At 45.4% G+C, this 18,548-nt stretch overlaps 1 protein-coding gene across 2 annotated transcripts in view; it reads right to left on the bottom strand.

The window, feature by feature from the left end:
- WNT7B (Wnt family member 7B) overlaps window positions 1-18,548 on the bottom strand; it is a 98,099-nt gene that overhangs the window by 73,400 nt on the left and 6,151 nt on the right. The window contains exon 1 of one of the 2 annotated variants that reach the window (XM_051611545.1): window positions 17,385-17,794. The exons of the other annotated variant lie outside the window; for it this stretch is intronic. Coding sequence (XP_051467505.1) covers window positions 17,385-17,467 — 83 coding nt within the window. The 5' untranslated portion in view covers window positions 17,468-17,794. Of the gene's footprint in view, window positions 1-17,384; window positions 17,795-18,548 lie in introns of those variants that run through there. 2 annotated transcript variants of the gene reach the window in all.

Here is an 18,548-nt window from a genome sequence, read left to right as displayed (position 1 = left end):
AGATTTCTGACAGAACTGCTGGTGACAGTTGTAATAATATTCTGTAAAATGTTGTGGTGGTGATTCTTTGAATGCCTTTGTGGTTTGCTGTCCAGAGTTATAATAACCTATGTTTGCCCAGATATGTGTTCTCAGCTTGGAAGCACTGGAGCTAGCATTTACTCTTCTGCCTGGGTGACTGCACGTGTGTGCCAGCATTTGTTGCTGAACACGTGAGCAAGTCTCTCTGCAGGTATTTGCCAGGAAGCACCTGGCTCCTCAGAAGGATGACATAGAATAGCCAGATTACATTAACATTTGCTTCATCCTAGGTCTACACATGTATGTCCTTAGTAAAAATTGCTGAGTGAAACTTTGAGAATCAGGATTGTGAGACGTAGATTGAAATCATGTATATGTTAATGAGGCAGCAATTTCAACTAAAGGTTGTGCAGCTTTGGAAAGAGAACTCTAAACAAAACTAAAAAGAAGATCTGAAAACTACTCATAGTCAGTCATAAAAGACCTTCTCTGAAGCCTTTCTGTATCTTATAAGCCCTTTATATATCTTTGTGTCCTTGGAAAAAAAAAAACAGAAAAGAAGAGAGAGATGTGCAATATACATGGTACTGGACTTAGTTTTGTATAAACACAGATATATCCCAAAAATACTTTGCAAAGTAATAAACAAGACCCTGAGAGTGTACAGATGCTATAAAAGCCAAGGTCTCTATTCTGTGCCAAGCAATATCTCCTATATGTATTTTAAAAACTGGATCCCAGTCAGCTGAAATATTGAAAAGGGTTAGCTCTAGAGATGGGAAGAAAAGCTACATTTAATTTGAGAAGAAAATCCTTCATGGTTTGGCTGCACACAAACAATACTATACACTCTGAAAGCTTGGCTTTTGAAATGAATTCATGGTCTAGAGGAAGGAAAAGCTGAGCATCCCCTCAGTAGTGACTATTCCAGTTCAGCTTTGCACACCAGTATTACACAGCACTTGCTGCAATTGAAGAATTGCAATATTATGTGTTGCCGTTACACACTCCAGATGTGGAAGCTCAGGCCAAAGAGTACATTTGCCCCAATCCTCACAAGTTAAATGCTGTAAAGAGAGCCTTTAATCCATGACCTTTTATTAATCCATGTCCTTTTATCCATTAGTATTAAAGCATTTCTGAATCTCTACACTTACAAGTGCACTCATGTAAGGCTTAAGGCTTTCTGGATGGTAGCATATTGGGATGCTAAATAGTAAAATTTTCCTTGGGAGTTCCAAAACTGTCCTTAGGTGCCCTGAAAAACCTCATCAGAGACCCCAGAACCCTGCAACTGTAGAGCTAAGCACAATTTATGTGGAGCAACCATGCAGAAAATCTTCCAAAGCCAAATTCTCTTATCAATGTAAACTGTGCTTTGTCTCTTACCTCTTTCACATTGCCTCTCCTGCACCACTCCCCCTGCTCCCTCCTCACAAGGGGGATCATCCTCTGCTAGCTGAAGTTATGAGTTGTGTTCTTTCCTTTGTTGTCTCTGTTCCTGACCAGTGATGGTCAGTCACACCTTTTCTGGGGCAAATGGGCCTCAGCAGCACAGAGGATGCCTGTGGGCTGAGGTCTGTTTCCTCAGCTGTTCTGTTCACACTTTTTACTCATACTTCCTAACTCCACACTTGCCTCCTGGTTGCAGGCTACACTCCTCTCCAGGCTGTGGTCCCCATGCTGAGTTGCAAAAAATCTGCTCTTGGGTGATTAAATTTCTGACCAACTGATAGGACCATGAATTAGATCAACAAGACAGGTTGAACAATGATTCAGCTAAATGCTGAGCCTCCCAAGAACTTCCTCTCTCTCTGGCAACCATCCTAAAGCTTATTTTATTCTCCATCTCCATCTTTTCTGTTTTTCATGCTTCCTTGACTTCTCACTTTATTCCTTCCAGCTGCTGGGCTCCTTCTTTTCTTCTCTTCCTTGTTCACTCACTCTCCTCCTGTTGGGATTTCCATCCCACAATTTTCTCCACTCCTTTCTCCCTGGGAAACACACAGGCCCTGACCCTACTGTCCCTGCCTCGCTGCCCATCACTCCACATCACCTTTCATCTCAGAACTCCTGAGATGGTAAGTTTGGTCCTCACACACTGCCAAGAGGCTACAAGGAAAAATCTGACTTAATCATATGAACTTATATGTCCCAAGCTGAGATTTCACTGACACTCTGACACTCTTTGTTTTCAGCTCACTTCTCATGAGTTCGCTAGAGAAAAAGTAAAATTAAGAGTTATCATCCAAATGTAGAACTTGGTTTAGGAAAGGATTAAGCATTTATTGGAATCCCTTTGTACTTGGGGAACATATAAGGGTGCCATGCACTGTACATGTCCTGTGTCTTCGATGTTTTCAACACAGTTTGCTTAAATGCATGTAACTACAAGCTCTCTTAAACCAGGATGCTTACATTTATCCATGTGTTTTCTTGAATTTAAGCCTCAGCTGCTATTGAAAGGGAAGCTTCTATTCTGGAAAGAGAAACTATGCACAAAAGGGCTCCAAATAAGCAAAAAAAATTTAAAAAAAACACCAACAAACCAGCTTCATAGTGATGTGTTTTTTTTTAAGAATTAAAGATTTATGATTTCTATAAATATCTTATGACTGTATATAATCTCCCAGATACCAATTTTCCTCTTTTTCCATCGTCTTCTATTTCTCTTAAGAGGAACATTTTTTCCAGTGGAAGGATATGTTGAATTAAGTAGTTTTTTAATTATTTTAAACAAAATCAAAGGAAATAAAAAACTGTATGCTTCACAATCTAGTACCAACAAAACAGTGAGATACCTACTGACAAGATGTTCCTGACACTTTTCTAACACACTTCTGTGCTAGAAAACAGATTCTACCACAGTCTCACAATACCATCAACTCAATACCATTGTTTTTTCCTCTATCTGTTGCTTCTGAGCATCCATAGGTGTAAAGGATATGCTCAGAATTATCTATCATTTTAACAGTCACTCCTTTGATATCATAGCATGCCTCACTTTCACATGTAATAGAGAAGAAAGGGGTAGGTGACTCACTGTTCTGAGGAACTAATGCAAACAAAGTGGTGCTTTCATGCTAGTGTAAATGTAAATTACCCCTAGGAAATAAAAATCCAGTCTCCTCCTAAGATTTGTTTCAGCTCAAGGAAGAGCTGGTGGCAAATATTGCGCAGCTTTACTTTATCCAAGAAAGGCCATAAAAGCATTTCTCTATCATGTTGATAATCTGCTTCTCATCCTAGTCATTTTCTGAGATTGAGCTTCTCTGGGTGAGAGACATGGTCACAGGAAACAATATTCTTCATGGACAGCTAATCTCAGAATTTCAACTGCTCTCCTCTCAGGTGTGCTGAAAAAGGACTGGAGACAGTTCTGTTTAATATCTGTATCAATTATTGGGCTGAGGGGATCAAGTGCACCCTCAGTAAGTTTGCAGACAGTAAGCTGGGTGGGAGTGTTGATCTGCTTGAGGATAGGAAGGTTCTGCAGAGGGATCTGGACAGGCTGGGTTGATGGGCAAGGGACAATTATATGAGGTTCAACAAAGTCAAGTGTTGGGTCCTGCACTTCAGTCACAGCAACCCCCAGGCAACGCTACAGGCTTGGGGAAGAGTGGCTGGAGAGCTGCTCAGAGGAAAAGCACCTGGGGGTGTAGATTGACAGCCAGCTGAATATGAGCCAGCAGTGTGCCCAGGTGGACAAGAAGGCCAAGAGCATCCCAGCCTACACCAGAAATAGTGTGGCAAGCAGGAGGAGGGAAGTGATTTTGTCCCTGTACTTGGCACTGGTGTAGCCACACCTTGAGTACTGTGTGTGTGCAGTTTTGGGCCCCTCACTACGAGAATCACATTTTGGTCCTGGAACGAGTCCAGAGAATGGCAACCAAGCTGGTAAAGGGTCTGGAGAACAAGTCTTATGAGGAGTGGCTGAGGGGCCTGAGGTTGTTTAGCCTGGAGAAAAGGAGGCTAAGGGGAGACCTTATCACTCTCTACAACTACCTGAAACAAGGTTGTAGCGAAGTGGGGGTCAGCGTTCTCTCCCTAGTAACAAGCAACAAACAGGACAGGAGGAAATGGCCTGAAATTGCATGAGGAGAGGTTTAGATTAGACATTAGGAGAAACTTCTTCACTGAAAGGGTTATCAAACTCTGGAACAGGCTGCCCAGGGAGGTGGTTGAGTCATCATCCCTGAAGGTATATAAAAGACTTGTAGATATGCTACTTAGGGACACGGTTAAGTGGAGGACTTGGCAGTGCTAGGTTATAGGTTGGAGTTGATGATCTTAAAGGTCTTTTCAAACCAGAACAATTCTGTGATTCTGTGACTGCTAATGCTTTGGGGGCTAGGCTGAGATCAAGAAAACTTTATTCCAGTCCCCTGCCCTGCTGGACTGTGGGACTTTAGCCAAATTATTCTGTCTCTACCTCCGGCAGTTCCACAGCGTCTGTGAAATAAGTCATCTCCTGACAATGTGGGGTGCTGTTGAGCATACAGGCTAGTTTGTGGTGGGACCACTGATAATATAACTAGCTGCTGGAAGAGATACCAGAAAAGCTGGTTGATGCCACAGATCTGACACAGATATCTAGGTATCTCCCAAAGAACAAAAGGAAAAAGAAAGCAATGTAACCTTCAATTTAATGGTAGTTCTCCTGCTGAGGGACTGTGTGAAAAGTTTGAAGGTGTAAGATCAGTTTACCTTCTAAATACAATGCCAAATGAGTGTGTAACAACTACCTCTGAGAGCTCATTTTGGATCACACCATGTGGATCTGCCACCTGCCATCTTCAGGATCTTACCCAGCGTCTGCACCCTCTACAAGCAAGTAATGAAAATTAAGCACCTTAAAGGGCCAAAACGCACAATGAAATTGGCAGATCAAAGTAGAACCTAGGACAATAAATCATGTTTTCCTTCTTAAAAAAAAAATGATTCCGGGAAACTGGATTGCTCAGGGGACTGGTATTGGGATATGGAGCCTTTCATCGCTGATCCAAACATGACCCAAGACAGTAGTGACCAAAAAAATGGTTACCGTTTGGCAGATGCTTTGTGGCCTAGAGTATTTGAAATGAGTTGATGGTCTTAATCCAGTTCCCAGTGGACAACTATCCACATCACAGAAACCACCACCACAATTGGCACCCTTACTGGCAGCCTTAGCAGGTTGGCCAAGGATTAAATAAGTACAGAGGCTGAGCCACCCGCTTATGCCTAGCTAGAGGTTGCCCCTCTAGGTCATGGATGAGACACAAGGATGGGGTGGAGTGGGGAAGCTCACACACCCTCTGCTTGTGCTGTACTGGTTTTGTGGGCAAGGAGAGGAATTCATTTTCCAGGGCCGTGATTCAGGCACCCTTCGTAAGCAGTATATTCATATACATGTGCTTAAACATGAAGGAGTCAGAAACTGAGATAATTTCAGGATTTGCTCTCAAAAAATAAGACACCAGATTTCTGGGGAATTCATCAGAGCCAGGGTGGTTATACTGCATTTAACAAAATGCCTACAAGCAACCTGTAAAGCAGTTCTACTTTGAGAAACATTCCTTTTGCTGTGCTATGTTGTCAGTCATCATTTTAATTATCTCACAAGATGTCCTAGGGTGAATATAATCTGTGCCAGCTATTGTCAGAAAGCTAAAGCTGATTTCTAATTAGGTATACACTGGCAACTATCATGTAAGCAAAGATCTGGTACACCTCAAAAAACATATGTGTGTAATATGAAGAAAAGCAGGACTATTGTTAGCACTGAAATTGCTTTTCATTTTCAGAGAGGTAAAATACACCAGTCCTTCTGATTTATTTTTACCCAGTGTAGGAGATCTCCTCAGTGACTTGATGGATTTTGCCACTTTTTCCCAAGAAACAGCACTGTCCTAGCAAAATACTGTGAGCTAATCCTGCCACTATTCAGGCAATGGTTGGATGGAGCCAAAAATTAACTTAAACTTCAAACAAGGCAGCACCTAGGATGGCTGAGTGAAGGGCAAATAGCACGTTTTGAATGTGCTTCCCTGTGCTAAGACACAGAGAGACCTTCCCCAGCTTGCAGTCCAAGCTGGCAACACTAGAAGAGAAAATGCAGTGCAGAGGTGGGAAAGGCTTCCCCAAAGTCACCCCAAAACCTTGGCACCACTTGAAGCCACTTCTGTGCAGTTTCATTTTATACCTCTTACAGAATTGCAGCAGACATGGCAAGCAACATCAGTTCTGCCCAAGAGACAGGGTATGAATTCTGCAAGCAGCTAGAGGCTCCCCTTTACCTATACACCTCTATGATAGCCAGAGCACCTCATTGCTTGTATTTTATTACATCAAGTCTTTACCTGACTTCATCTGTTTATCAGACTGGTATTTTCCACTACTACTTCAACATGTAGCTTCCATACCTATAGTAAGACTGAAGTGCAAGCCAGCCTGTGAAAGCAAGGCCTTTTCTACCTACCAGAAGGAGCTGTCATTTGATCTTTTCTGCAGTATGGCCCTCATATGTTTTATTTTGTAAAGCAATTCTTACAAAATTGAAATCCCAGGAAGCAAAAGCAGCAAACTCTCAAGAGGTTCCTTGTCTGTGGCACAAAAATGTCTTGTCCCAGGGATCCATTTCCATTGGGTTTTATTTGCACCAGAATTAATGCTCAGATTAGTGGATCTTCCTAAAGGGAAGGTCCAGGTTTGGAAATGAGCTCAGAGCAAAGTGGTGAGAGACAGGCCCTCTTCCTGTTAGCTGCAGGAACACCACTCAGCACAGTGTATTGCATGACCCTGGACATCCACATGCTCCTGCCATGCCAACACATGTTAGATGTGAAGAGCACCCTAATAGAAGTACTTGACCTAAACTGAACAAATTTCCTAATTGCAATAAGACAACACTTGAGGGTGTGGTTACCACAGAAAATCACACCCATGGACAGATTAAGAGCACCTGGCTGCACCTCATGCCTCCTAATGTCCCAGGGGCATGATTATCTCATCAGGTGCCACCTGCCAAGTCTTGTTGCTGAGGAGCTGGCTTTGGCATGCTGCATAGTTGGGGTGGGGATAGGAGCACACAGGGGCAGGCACACATGCTTGTCTCAAGTGCATTCCTTAAAATTGAGTATTTACACCAAGGTGATGCCTTGGTACTGCTCAGAAGCATGTCTGCATTTGGGGTTACAAAGGAGCAAGCTGTTGTTTCTAAATCCTCTCCCACACCCCTCGCATCCTCAGCATGCTTGCATTGTGTGTTACTGGTTAATGGACATCCCTGAACTTGCCACTCTTCAGCCACAGCTTTTCCAGCCATTCAGTGCAGCCTACAACAGACTCAAACAGGTGGATGAGCCTGAAAAATTGCCCTGCTGACAATTTTCAAAATGTTTTGCCCTTTTCTCCCAGAAGAGGACAAAGCCAAAGTGAGACACAGGCTCTATGACTTCCAAAGTGCTCTGACCATAAAAACAGCATGCCGACTTCAAAGGAGGTTGCATGTGTCCAGGTGAGCTTACGCTGGGCATATTGCCTCTGCATGTAAACCCTTCCCACCTCTCCTCTTTCATCTCCAGTTCAAGGTGTGAAGCCTAACCACCACACAGCAATTAGTGGATCAAGGGAAAACACACCAAGCCTCTGCCCCTGCCAGGGCTGTTGAGCTCCTCTGGAACAACGAAGAGCGTAAAACACAAGACAAAGCTCCGAGCCCAGAGGTAAGTTACTCGCGGTCGAAAAGATCTGTCTAGGGAACAAACTTTCAGAGATTAGACTAATCCAGAGTCTGATGACCTTTAGGTCATAGTGCCAGAACTTCCTCTTTGATATACCCTTTACAACATAACCAGAGTGACATTAACAACAATAACCTGACCCCATCCCTCCCCTCAGAAGCATCTACCCTAGGCAGAGCTCCCCAGAGACAGAGAAGGGAGAAGAACAAAAGACTCCAAGAAGTCTACACTAGGGATGTGCCAATCTAATTGTTATGGGCGGTGCTCAGATACTGTGATGAGAGGTGCCAATAAAAGAAAACAACCAAAAACTGTAAAGCTGGATGATGTACCCTTTAGGCCATGGGAGTGGAGAAAAAGTAATTTACTGTTAATCAGATTAAGCCATATTTATTCATACTCCCACCCTTAGCCCTTTTGATAGCATCAAAGTCCACTGGATTTGAAGCTTCTCTGACACACTCGGCTGTAGCCCACAGCAGCAGGGAGTAGATTTAAGCCGTCTTTTGCTCCTTGCTCACCATGCTGTACAGCAGTGCTGTTCTCCATCCAGCAAAATCCTCCTCTCCTTTAAGGCTCAGCACAACAGGTCTGATTCAGAAATGTTCCCCTTCCTCTTCATTCCCCTTGAATTTCTCATCCTTAGTCATCAGACTACAATACAACTTTAATGTGGAAAGTTTTGTGGGTATGTTTTGTTTTCTTTTAAGTTCAGAAAAGAAAAGGTACAACCAGAGGGGGGAAAAAAAGTGTCTCATGCTTGAGAGGACTCTTTTAACCAAGGAGTCACATGGCTCCCTGGCCAGCAGCCAAAGGAGTCATGAGAGATGCTGCCATTCCCCTCAGCACTCCCTTAACCATGTCCTGCCTGCTACCCAGCCTGCCACCAGCCACCTCACACCTCAAGGCCAGCAGTTCTCCCCAGCCAAGAATTGCTCAGCTGTGTCCATGGGTGGCTGGCTGGCTCCCATGGGAGGAGGAGGCACTGTCAGAAATGATGCTCCTGGCTTTGGCAAGTGGTGCTTTCCCCCTGCCCTCTCCTCAGGGCCACATTGGACATGGTGGTGAAGTAGGTGATAGCGGTGCCATGTTTCAGATGAGACACAATCATGCTGTCTTCACTGCTTGTGGTCGGAAAAGAGTCACTGAAAGTAATGACGTGGCACTTACACTGCATTTTCCTTTTTCAAAGTGCTGTGGCAGCTTCGCTCTCCTGCCCCTCCCCTACCTCCAAGCCATGCCAGCATTGCCCTACTAAAGCTGTGGGGAACTGAGGCAGGCAGAAGTCAGCATTCTGCTATTCAGCATTTCAGGCACTGGTCCAGTCTTGGACACTGCCTGTCTTCACTACACAGCAAAACTCACCATAGAGAAGCATGGAAAAAAGAGGCTATCCCACTGCCTTGTCCAAGGACCTGATCAATCAGAGATACCTTTGGGCTTTTCCAGGTACTCTCTTGCCTTGCTACTGGGAACGTTAGGACCAGTGGTGGTCCTGCATGTCCATACAGTTCCACTGGGTGCTGCATTCCACCCCAGCAGTGAGTGAAATGATCCTTGCACAGTTCACTTGAATACAGGGAGAATTAATTCACTTACTATCCTTTAAAGTAAGAAACTATTATTAAATAGTAGTCACATTTCATAAAGTTCAGCCAGATTAGGAGGGTGGATATGATACCCAGTCCCAGTACTGCAGTACTTCAACAATTTTAAATTAAATGCACCTCAAATTGTTTTCCAGGCGCTACTTGCAGGCAGACAGTGGTTTATATCTTTATGGCTTATGCTTACTTCCAGCTTTGAAAGCTAGCCTGCCCTATAATGCCTCACACGTAACAAGCAAATGCCACAGTGCTTTTGAAGTGCTTCTCCCCTCAAAAAATAAATAGCGTTTTGTTTTTACTTCAGCTCTTACTGGCTCCAGAGGCCGTAACGGTTCTTCCAATAGCCCATAGAACTGATTTTGGGTTTTGTCTGACATAGCTCCTATTAGTATTGCTTTTGCTTTATGTTCCTGAGAAATATGGCCACATTCCCTTTAAACTGCATAATATGACAGCCTGTGCCAAGGCTGTACTCAAATGGATACTGGTAGAGCAAAGCTTGTGCTGATTTTATGTTTTGTTCTCCTCTCACTTGCACTGGAGTCACTCCATTGACTTCAATAGAGTCACTCCTGCCTTAGTAACTTGCTGAGCTGTGGATGAAAGTCCAGGGAGAAGAAATGTCCGGCCCTTGGGACTGAAAAGACAAGATATAGGAGCTTCCCAGAAGTCTGCACAGAGTTATAGTGATGGCCACCCAGGAGAAAATATTTTTTAATGCCTTTGTTGTGCATTCCAGGTACGTGCTGGTGGAAGATACAACTCATCAGCATTAGCTTTGCACCACAAATCTGCCAGTGAAGTCCCTGGAGTTCAAGCAAGTTTTGAAAGCGGCGCCACTGATTAGCAACAGGGTGGCTCTACTTCAAATAAAAAAATTGAGAGATGCAGTACAGTGACTAGTGAACTTGGTGCCACCTCACAGGAGCAAATTCTTCTGGCACATGTTAAACATCTGAGGCTAGCTTTTCCCTTCATTTGCACACTTGCTGTACCACTGGATGTCCTTTTTTTCTTATTCCTTAGGAACTCAGGGTGAAATTTGACCTTGGACAAAGAGCTGGAACAAAGACTATGTCACCATGATGATTAAGTGGGATTTCTGCATAAATGTGAATTTTATTCTTTGTGGGTTTCTGCCATGAGGGAAATCTGATCCACAAGTATAGGCTGAAAAGAAAATAAATGTTCAAAACTGCAACCATGACATGGGTACGCACTGTATGCACAATAAAAATTATTTCCAGAAAAAGATACAATAACTCTCTAATTTAGTCTGTCTTCATATTTTCTAGAGAAGGCCTGATTTGCTGTAGAAATAATTAATAGGTGATAATCATCTTACTGTCAGATCCTAGTGGAAGGAAGATTTTTTTATTATGAGAGCAACTATTTGACCTTAACTATCCTAACTTTAGACAAGATGCCTATACCTTATTAGAATTGAATAAGCAGCTTTCAGCTCCATCACATTATCAAAGAAAACTGCCTTTTAGAAAGTAAGTCCAAGAGGAAAGCATAGAAAAGACAACTCCATGCTTTATCTGAAGCTTTCTCCTAACAACATTTAGGCAGTAACAAAAGAGCAAAGCCATAGAAATACACTGCATATGGACAGAAAAGCCTACTGAAAAAAATGTAAGTCTCTTTAAGTCTCTGTATCTAGAATTTCTTCATATTTGCTCTAGTTCAAGTATTTGCAATGCTCCTTATGCATGTGTTGTAGCAAAAGCAAATACATAGGAGTTGTCTTAACAAGACAGCAAGTCCCATGCAGCTCTCCATAACGGAAGAAAACTGTATCATTTTACCTTTGGGGGAGAATTAAACAAGAGTAAATGAGAAGGAGAGGGTGCTAATAACCCTTAAAAGACTAAAAGACATTCTCCAGGAACCTGCCCTCCTTGGCTTTTCTTCCAGAGCACTCCTGTACCTAAACTCCTAATCTTTCTTAGCCTCCCAAGTAATTCTGGGCTTGTAAACCCAAAGCTTTCAGTGACAAGTTTCTTCAGCTCATTGCCAGGGTGTTCACATGTGCGTGGCACAATCCCAGAACCCAGAACTCATGGAAGTTTTACTTTTGTGCATAGATATTTTGGTCATGGTTCTCATGACCAGAGGCCTGGCTGGTTCTCATACAACTCTTGCATGTAGAGAGCTACTGTAAAACTACATAAATTATATACCTGGGGCAAGTTGGAGTAATGCTGTGCAGGAGGGCAGCAAGGCATCAGGGAGGAAAGAACACAACTAATGAGAAAAATCAAGCAGACAGTTGAACTTGGAGTTGCAAAAAGCCATCTGTCAGGTAGTTAGCAGGCAAAGGTGTTTTGCCAGCATGCATGAAAGACACCAGTGAGATCCACTGAGGATCAAATGACATACAAAGGTTATGGGCTGAAGAAATCAGGCTTGCAACATTAACCACTTCTGTAACACGTGGTGTCAGCATGTCTGCAGAACTCCTTTGATCTAGAGCTGGTCCCAGCTTTCTGTTGCTTGTGGTGACTTGGGAGGACTAGAGGGTTAAAATGTATTTTGGGACCTAGGAATCTCTCTGACAGTATTTCTGTCCAAATTACACAGTCCCATACACTGAGAAAACACTTGGCACCGTCCTACCTTTAGCATGCCATATTGCCAGGTACACATGGTGCATTTTTTCAGCTGCATAAAATGTATTTGCCAGTCTAACTGTATAATTGCAGCTCACTTTGTTTTGCTCCTTAACACCTCCTTTGTAAATTGTCTTCTGAGGGATTAGCTTTGTTCTTTGTTTAATATGCAAGCATATCTGCATTTAATCTTACCTACTCATCTGAATATTTCACGTTGCTTTATATTCACTTGTTATATTTTGTTAGTAATCCAGCACATGTAATAATTTCACACTGTCATCCTAGAAACTCTGGATGCTGCTACCTTTCCTTGTAATTACCTAAGTCATTGCTTTTTTTCAGTTTTAAGGTGTGCTAGATGTCTAATTCTCAGGATCTGCTTGCCACAAAGGATTGAGAGAGGTGCCCACCTCCAAATGCACTTGGATTCAAGGATATTCAGAACTTGGATGCCTGGCCTAGACAACATCTGGGAGAGTGGTGTCCAGTCATAGATTTACCAAAACTCTGTGGTTTTAGACAGAAAATTTTAGTCTCAGAGAAATGGTGGACTTTATCCTCCAGAGGTGCCAAGAAGCCATATCACACTCTCCATCTTTGTGTGTAGCTTCAGTACATGGAAATAACCTGTGTCAGGCAGGTAAGCGAAGTTCATAGTGATCATGGCAGCCCAGCATGCAAATATTCTTTATCTTTCTTGTTTCTGCTGAGCAAAAGCATTAGCTTTAGGTGATCCTGAAAATAGTTGATATCTCCTGGAGGGTCACCTCTTCTGTCTCTAAGCCAACACACCTCTGTGTAGGGATAGTAAAGTTGAGGACCTATTCCAAATACTCTTATATATTACTATTATTACAGTACCATGTAACAGGAGTATCCTAAGGATCTCAGCAGAACTCTCCTCAGGCACAGGACACTGCACAAATAGAGGCTGGGAGAACAAGATTGCCCTAAAGAGTGCACAGTGTCAGTTATAAGATAAATAAGGTGCAGAAGCAGGGAAATGACGGATTTCCCAGCGACTGAGCCAGGGATAATCCTGTTCACATAACAGCCAGTTTTATCACAGAGGTCAATACAATCCTAATCTAACCAGAATGGGAAGAGTGGGCCAGATTGTGTAGCCCTGACTGTTTCAGGTAATGTGGGAGCAACAGTCATGCTGGTTGCCATGCCTGCTGTCCCCTAGAAGGGTCTGCACCAAAGAGCAGACTGGCTGTTCTCTGCTTGTGTAGCTCCCTCCCTCTCTGCATAGACAAAGAGACAGATCTCAGGGACTGTCCTCAGCAATCCTAATCTTTAGGGATTAGACGTGTACTTTCCTGTAGGCATATGACAAATATGCATTTCTTCTAACCTACTTCCCACCAGTGTGGAGAAGCCCTGTTGTAAAGGATGTGGAATTGTAAGGACACAGGAGCATTAGCAGAACAGATGCAAAACATGCAGAGGATTTTTCTGCCTCTGCGTTTCCTAACCAGGCAGTAATATCTACTCACTAATACAAATTATTTGTTGTATTATGATCTTAAAATATGTTGCTGCTTTGAAGATATATGCTGCCATCACCACATACACACACACTCTCTCTTATGAGTTATTCCCAATGGCTTTATAGCAAGTAACTGAATCAACTCTGTCTAGGTACCAGCAGATAATCTCTGAAATAAGCTTCTTAACAACCTACTCTCATGTTGCTGGTGAATGCATCCAACCCTAAAGAAGGTGAACAGTGAAAGGAGTACACAAATGGAAAGTTAGACTTGCACCACCACCTTTCAAAGAAGCTAAATACTGTTATGTGTACAGATACACACACACTCAAACACACACTGCAAGAAAGAGTGCCAAAAAGTATTATACATAATCCTGTTTTTTAGACATTTATACTAATTACATCGGTATTATTAAATGTCAGTTTTATACTTTAAATATGTAATTGGATTACCAAAATACGTCCAGAGCATTAAAATGCATCAATCATGCTACTGCCAGCTATTCTAGCTGCAGTCAGTTTTCTTTTTTGAAAAGTCAGACACTAATTGCTTCTGGTTGTAAAAATGTTTGCAGTGTCTCAGGGGGCCCAAGGTTAGTATGCAAGCACGCCACAAAAGATTACTTTATCAGATAGCATGCTTACAATATAGGAATAAATTTGGTAAAGAAGTTGGTTATTTAAACAAATTTGTAATGTAGGATATTACAACTTTCTTCCCAGCTAATGCACTCAAAACACTGAGGCCCTAGTGCCTTTTCAGTTTGGAAGATGACATTTCATTTTGTCATTGTCTTTTCATTCTGAAAATCCCAGTTCATAGCAATGGGATTTTTGCTTTACAGCTTTTCTAGCAGAATAAATGAGCTGCATCCTATGTCACCCCCGCCTCAGCCTGCGTCGCACACACCAAGACAGGCAGAGCACAGACACCCTGGAAGTGGTTTGTTTATCCACTACATCTTGCCCCTTGTACATGGGTTCATCTTTATCCCTGAAGGACCAGCAACGCCGAGGCCAAGGAGTTGTTCCCATAGTCAAAAGATGGTAGAGATGACAGGCAAAATTTACGTAACCATTGACAGTGCATGAGAGCTCAGTTAATAGCAGCTTGGGAAGCATCCTCCCCTCCAGAGAGTGAGGGTAGCAGAAACAGGCACCAGAAGATAATGCTCGAACAGGCTCTACTATGCTTTAATCTTCAAAAGCTACCATTAGTAAGCCAGAGAAGTATATTTACCCACAAGATAAACACCACAAGTTCGCTAGGCTACTATCCATTAAGAACTGAAATAACTCCTCTTTCTTTCAACTCTGAAATGGGAGCGAGGCAAAGCATCACAGCGTGCCCAGCTCTCCCCGCTGCTGCTCCCCGCTTACAGGGGGTGAACGGGGCTACCCAGCTGAGACGCAGCAAGCCCGGCCGGGGGCTGGGGCCGGGGATGGCAAAGTGCTTGGGGCGGGGGAGGCCGGGCAGCCTCTTCCCGCCGGCCCCGGGCACGCTGCTGTCTCCCCGGCGAGGCAACCGGCTCCGTCCTTCTGGAGTGATGGATGGAGGGATGTGCGCGTTGGTTTGGGAGTGTGCTTTGTTGGGTTTCACCTCCTGATCCCTTTCCCTTCTGCTCTGCTGGACTGCAATAGTCGCTTGGGCTTCGGCTCCGCGGGTCCAGCTCCGGGTGACCTGCCGCTAAGGGGATGAACTGGGGATGGAGCAGGGAATGGCGAGGGAGCTTTTTTTTTTTTTTTTTTTCCGCAACAACTCCTCATTGTCGCGGGGCAGCGCTCAAAAGATCCCCAAGCAGTTCGCTCTAAATAAAGCAAGCACTGCTTCCCTTGTATTTCCCCTCAGCAGTCGCCTTAGTATTATTATTATACTTCTATAGCTTTTGCTTTCGGACCTTATAATTATGTCACACAGCAAGGGAAACCGCGAGCATCCCAGCATCTGGTGTGCGGTTGAAAACTTTTGTTTCAAGATTTGAACTATTTATAGAAGGAAAACTTTGTAGGATAGTAATTTCCTACGGTTTTGAGAAAAATATGGCTACGCTTATATTAAAAGGGTGTATTTATTTATTTATTAAGACTCCTTCCTCCTGTTTAAAAATAATAATAATAATAAAATGGCACTGCAATTTTTTTTTGTTACAAACTAGTGGTCACCTACCAGCAGACATATCCCGCCTGTGAATAGAAACACGCAGCTCTGGCTATCTGGTTTAATCAAGAGCATCCAACCGAATTAAACCTGAAGTGCTTTCATAAATCAAGCGCCTTTAAAAATTGGTAGCCAAGGCATATGCATTTCATTAAGAATTAAGAACGCAGAAATAGGCGTTCAGTTTCTTTTTATGGGTGTGTTTATTCCTACTTTTCTTCCATAGCGGTGGGTCGTATTTTTTTCCATAGCCCACAGAAAATACACAACACACACCCAGAGGAAACACACGCACACGTGCTTGTTCATGTGCATGTGCTCCCGTACATGCACAGACAGAAAAAATAGCTCTAGTTATAGAAGTCCACATATAGTTTAGGGGTAGGAGCTCAAATTTTGCACCCGCCAGGATGCAGAAAAGTCTGAGCTCGGCACAGGGATGGGAGAGAAGGGAAATCTGCCCGGACGCCGCGGCCGAAGGGAATGCGAGGCCGGGGATACTGAGGCGGGTTTTCCCCATCACCGACTAGAGTTCACCCGAGCCGAGGTGAGCCTGAAGCTCCCGCTGCTCTTCCCGGAGCTCTCCTGGGCCCGATCCCCGAGTCCCGGCATGGAGGGACACGCCGCGCCCCGGGCCGGAGGGATGCTCAAGGGGGAGAGAAGGGTCCCGATTTTAGAGCGGTTCCACTGGCCGGGGAACTTGCTGCCCCCAGCGCCCTTCCCTCACCACAGCTGCCCCAAAGCGTGGTCAGGTCTGGCCTGGAGTGTGGGAGAGGAGAAGCCCTTGACAACTCCCTGCCAGCCCCTCCAAGCTCCGCCGTGCAGCCCCGCCCGGCCTCGGCTCCCCTCGGCACCCCGGTTGGCCGGCGCCGGGACCCCGGCCCGCCACCGTCGGCCCCCCAATGCGGAGCCCAGGGGGACAGAGACCTGCCGGGGGACCTGCAGGAACACGACGGCGGAAACCTTCTCCGCAACCCGCACAGACTAGCCCAGCCGCTACTTATCCACCGCAACGTTAGATACAGATATAGATATTAAAAAAAAAAAAGAGACAGAAACTCCTTGCAGTCCCACCCACCGACTCTCATTTCCCCCACCCCTACCTCCACCCCCTTCCTCACAAGGAAAAGGTCCTGGAGCCAGCTTTAACTGCGGGACTGGAGATCCCTCCGGAGCAAAAGCAGCCGGCTAGCCAAGCGCCTCCGCGGCCGGGGCTCTTCCCCGGGGCTGCGGTGCTGGGCGCTCCCCGCCGGCTGCAGCAGCTCCCCGCTCCTCGGGATCTCCGCGCAGAAACACACTTCCCCCGCCGAGCGCGAAGCGGTGCCCGTCTCCGGTTTGGCAGGAGGAGGAGTCGGGGTCGGAGTCCCCAGGGGAGACGCCGGCCGCTCCGTGCCCCGTGCCCCGCCGCCCTCCAAGGTGCGCCGCCCCCGCTGCGGGCACGCCGGGCCCCGGCCCCGCCGGCGGGGCAGCCCCGGGAGTTACCTGGCGGTGTGCACCTTCCCTCGGCGGGGTCCGACCAGCAGCGCCAGCGCCGCCACCAGCACACCTCCGCCGCCACCACCACCGCCACCACCACCGCCACCACCATCCTCACCACCAGGCACTGCACGGAGCTGCTGCCCGTGCTGGCTTCTCCCGGCTCCCTCTGCTTGCTTTGCGTATTGCCCCTAGGTAGCTGCTAGCGGGGTCATTTCAGACAGGATTTTGAAAAAAAAAAATAATTAAATTTAAAAAAAAAAAAAAAGAATCTGGATCACTTACAGGTAACTCCCACTGGTAAGGATGAGGAAAATCTGAGGGTAATACACTGAGAGTAACACACTGCGAGATGAAAAAAGGATCATGGCTGAATCCCGTTTACACTCTTGGAGTTCGCTTCCTTGGTTATTCCTTTCTGGCCCCCCCTGGTCGTAATTCCCCACCCTTTTTGGTGTCAGCTGTGGCTTGAATCTGAGTTGGAATCCAGTCCCTTGGGCTTGGGGGGGCTTTGTCTGTTTGTTTGTTTGTTTGTTTGTATTGTTGTGTCTAGTATTCCCCTGGTGCTAATGCTGCTCCCTGTGCAGAGTATGTGCTGCTGCTGCTGCTCTCGCTGCTGCTGCTGCCTCTGGGCTCCTGCCTGTCATGTCTCAGTGGTTGGAAGTTGTTACAGTGGGTTCTCGTGTTGGAATGAGGATGGTTTAAGGGATTTGGATGGCAGAAAATGCCTCTCTCTCTCTCTCTCTCTCTCTCTCCCTCTCTCTGTAACTCTCCTGAGACTCGGGGCTGCCATTGGGCAGTCAGTCACTGCAATCCGCCTACTTTTTTTCTCTCTCTCCCCCTTTTTTTTTTTTTTTTTTTTTTTTAGAGGGGAGGATGACAATGGAGAGACACTGATCTAGTCTAGCCCAGGCTGCAATGAACCCATGCTCTCTGGCTGAGCCCTCTCCGCACGCCTCACTCCGCAAACTCTCCTCACCCGCTTCATGGGGCTTTTTTAAGGCTCTCCTTCTGCGGGCTGCGAGAGGCTGGCTCCCTGCATCTGCCGTGGCACCCTTTCAGCTCGCCCTGGGAGAGATCCTGCAGGAGCTGGCAGCTCCCAGCTCCGCTCTCGGTTAATTGCTTTATTATGGGCGGCTGCCCCAGTTCCCCCGAAGGACTCCTCTGTCCTTCCATCCTCGGCAGGGGTTTGGCTCTCCTTGTCCTCGGTGTGGAAAAATATGATCCGGTTTCAGGGGGATCTTTAAAAAAAAAAAAAAAAAAAAAAAAAAAAAAGTATATGTTGTCCTAGCCCGCCTGAATGAGAAATAAAGACACGCACACTCGTAGCTTCCTGGCTAGATTGAATTTGGCGTGAGAAGGGGAGGGAGAGGACTGGTGTGAAACAACCGGTGTCAGGGGGCGAGCGGGGCGCTCAGCGCCTCGCCGGGGTCGCAGCGTCTGCCAGCG

The sequence above is a fragment of the Apus apus genome, chromosome 1 (assembly GCF_020740795.1).
Source record: "Apus apus isolate bApuApu2 chromosome 1, bApuApu2.pri.cur, whole genome shotgun sequence".
NCBI classification, from domain to species: Eukaryota; Metazoa; Chordata; class Aves; order Apodiformes; family Apodidae; genus Apus; species Apus apus.
The sequence above is the reverse complement of the archived record's forward strand: the minus strand, read 5'-3'. Positions and strand labels throughout refer to the sequence as shown.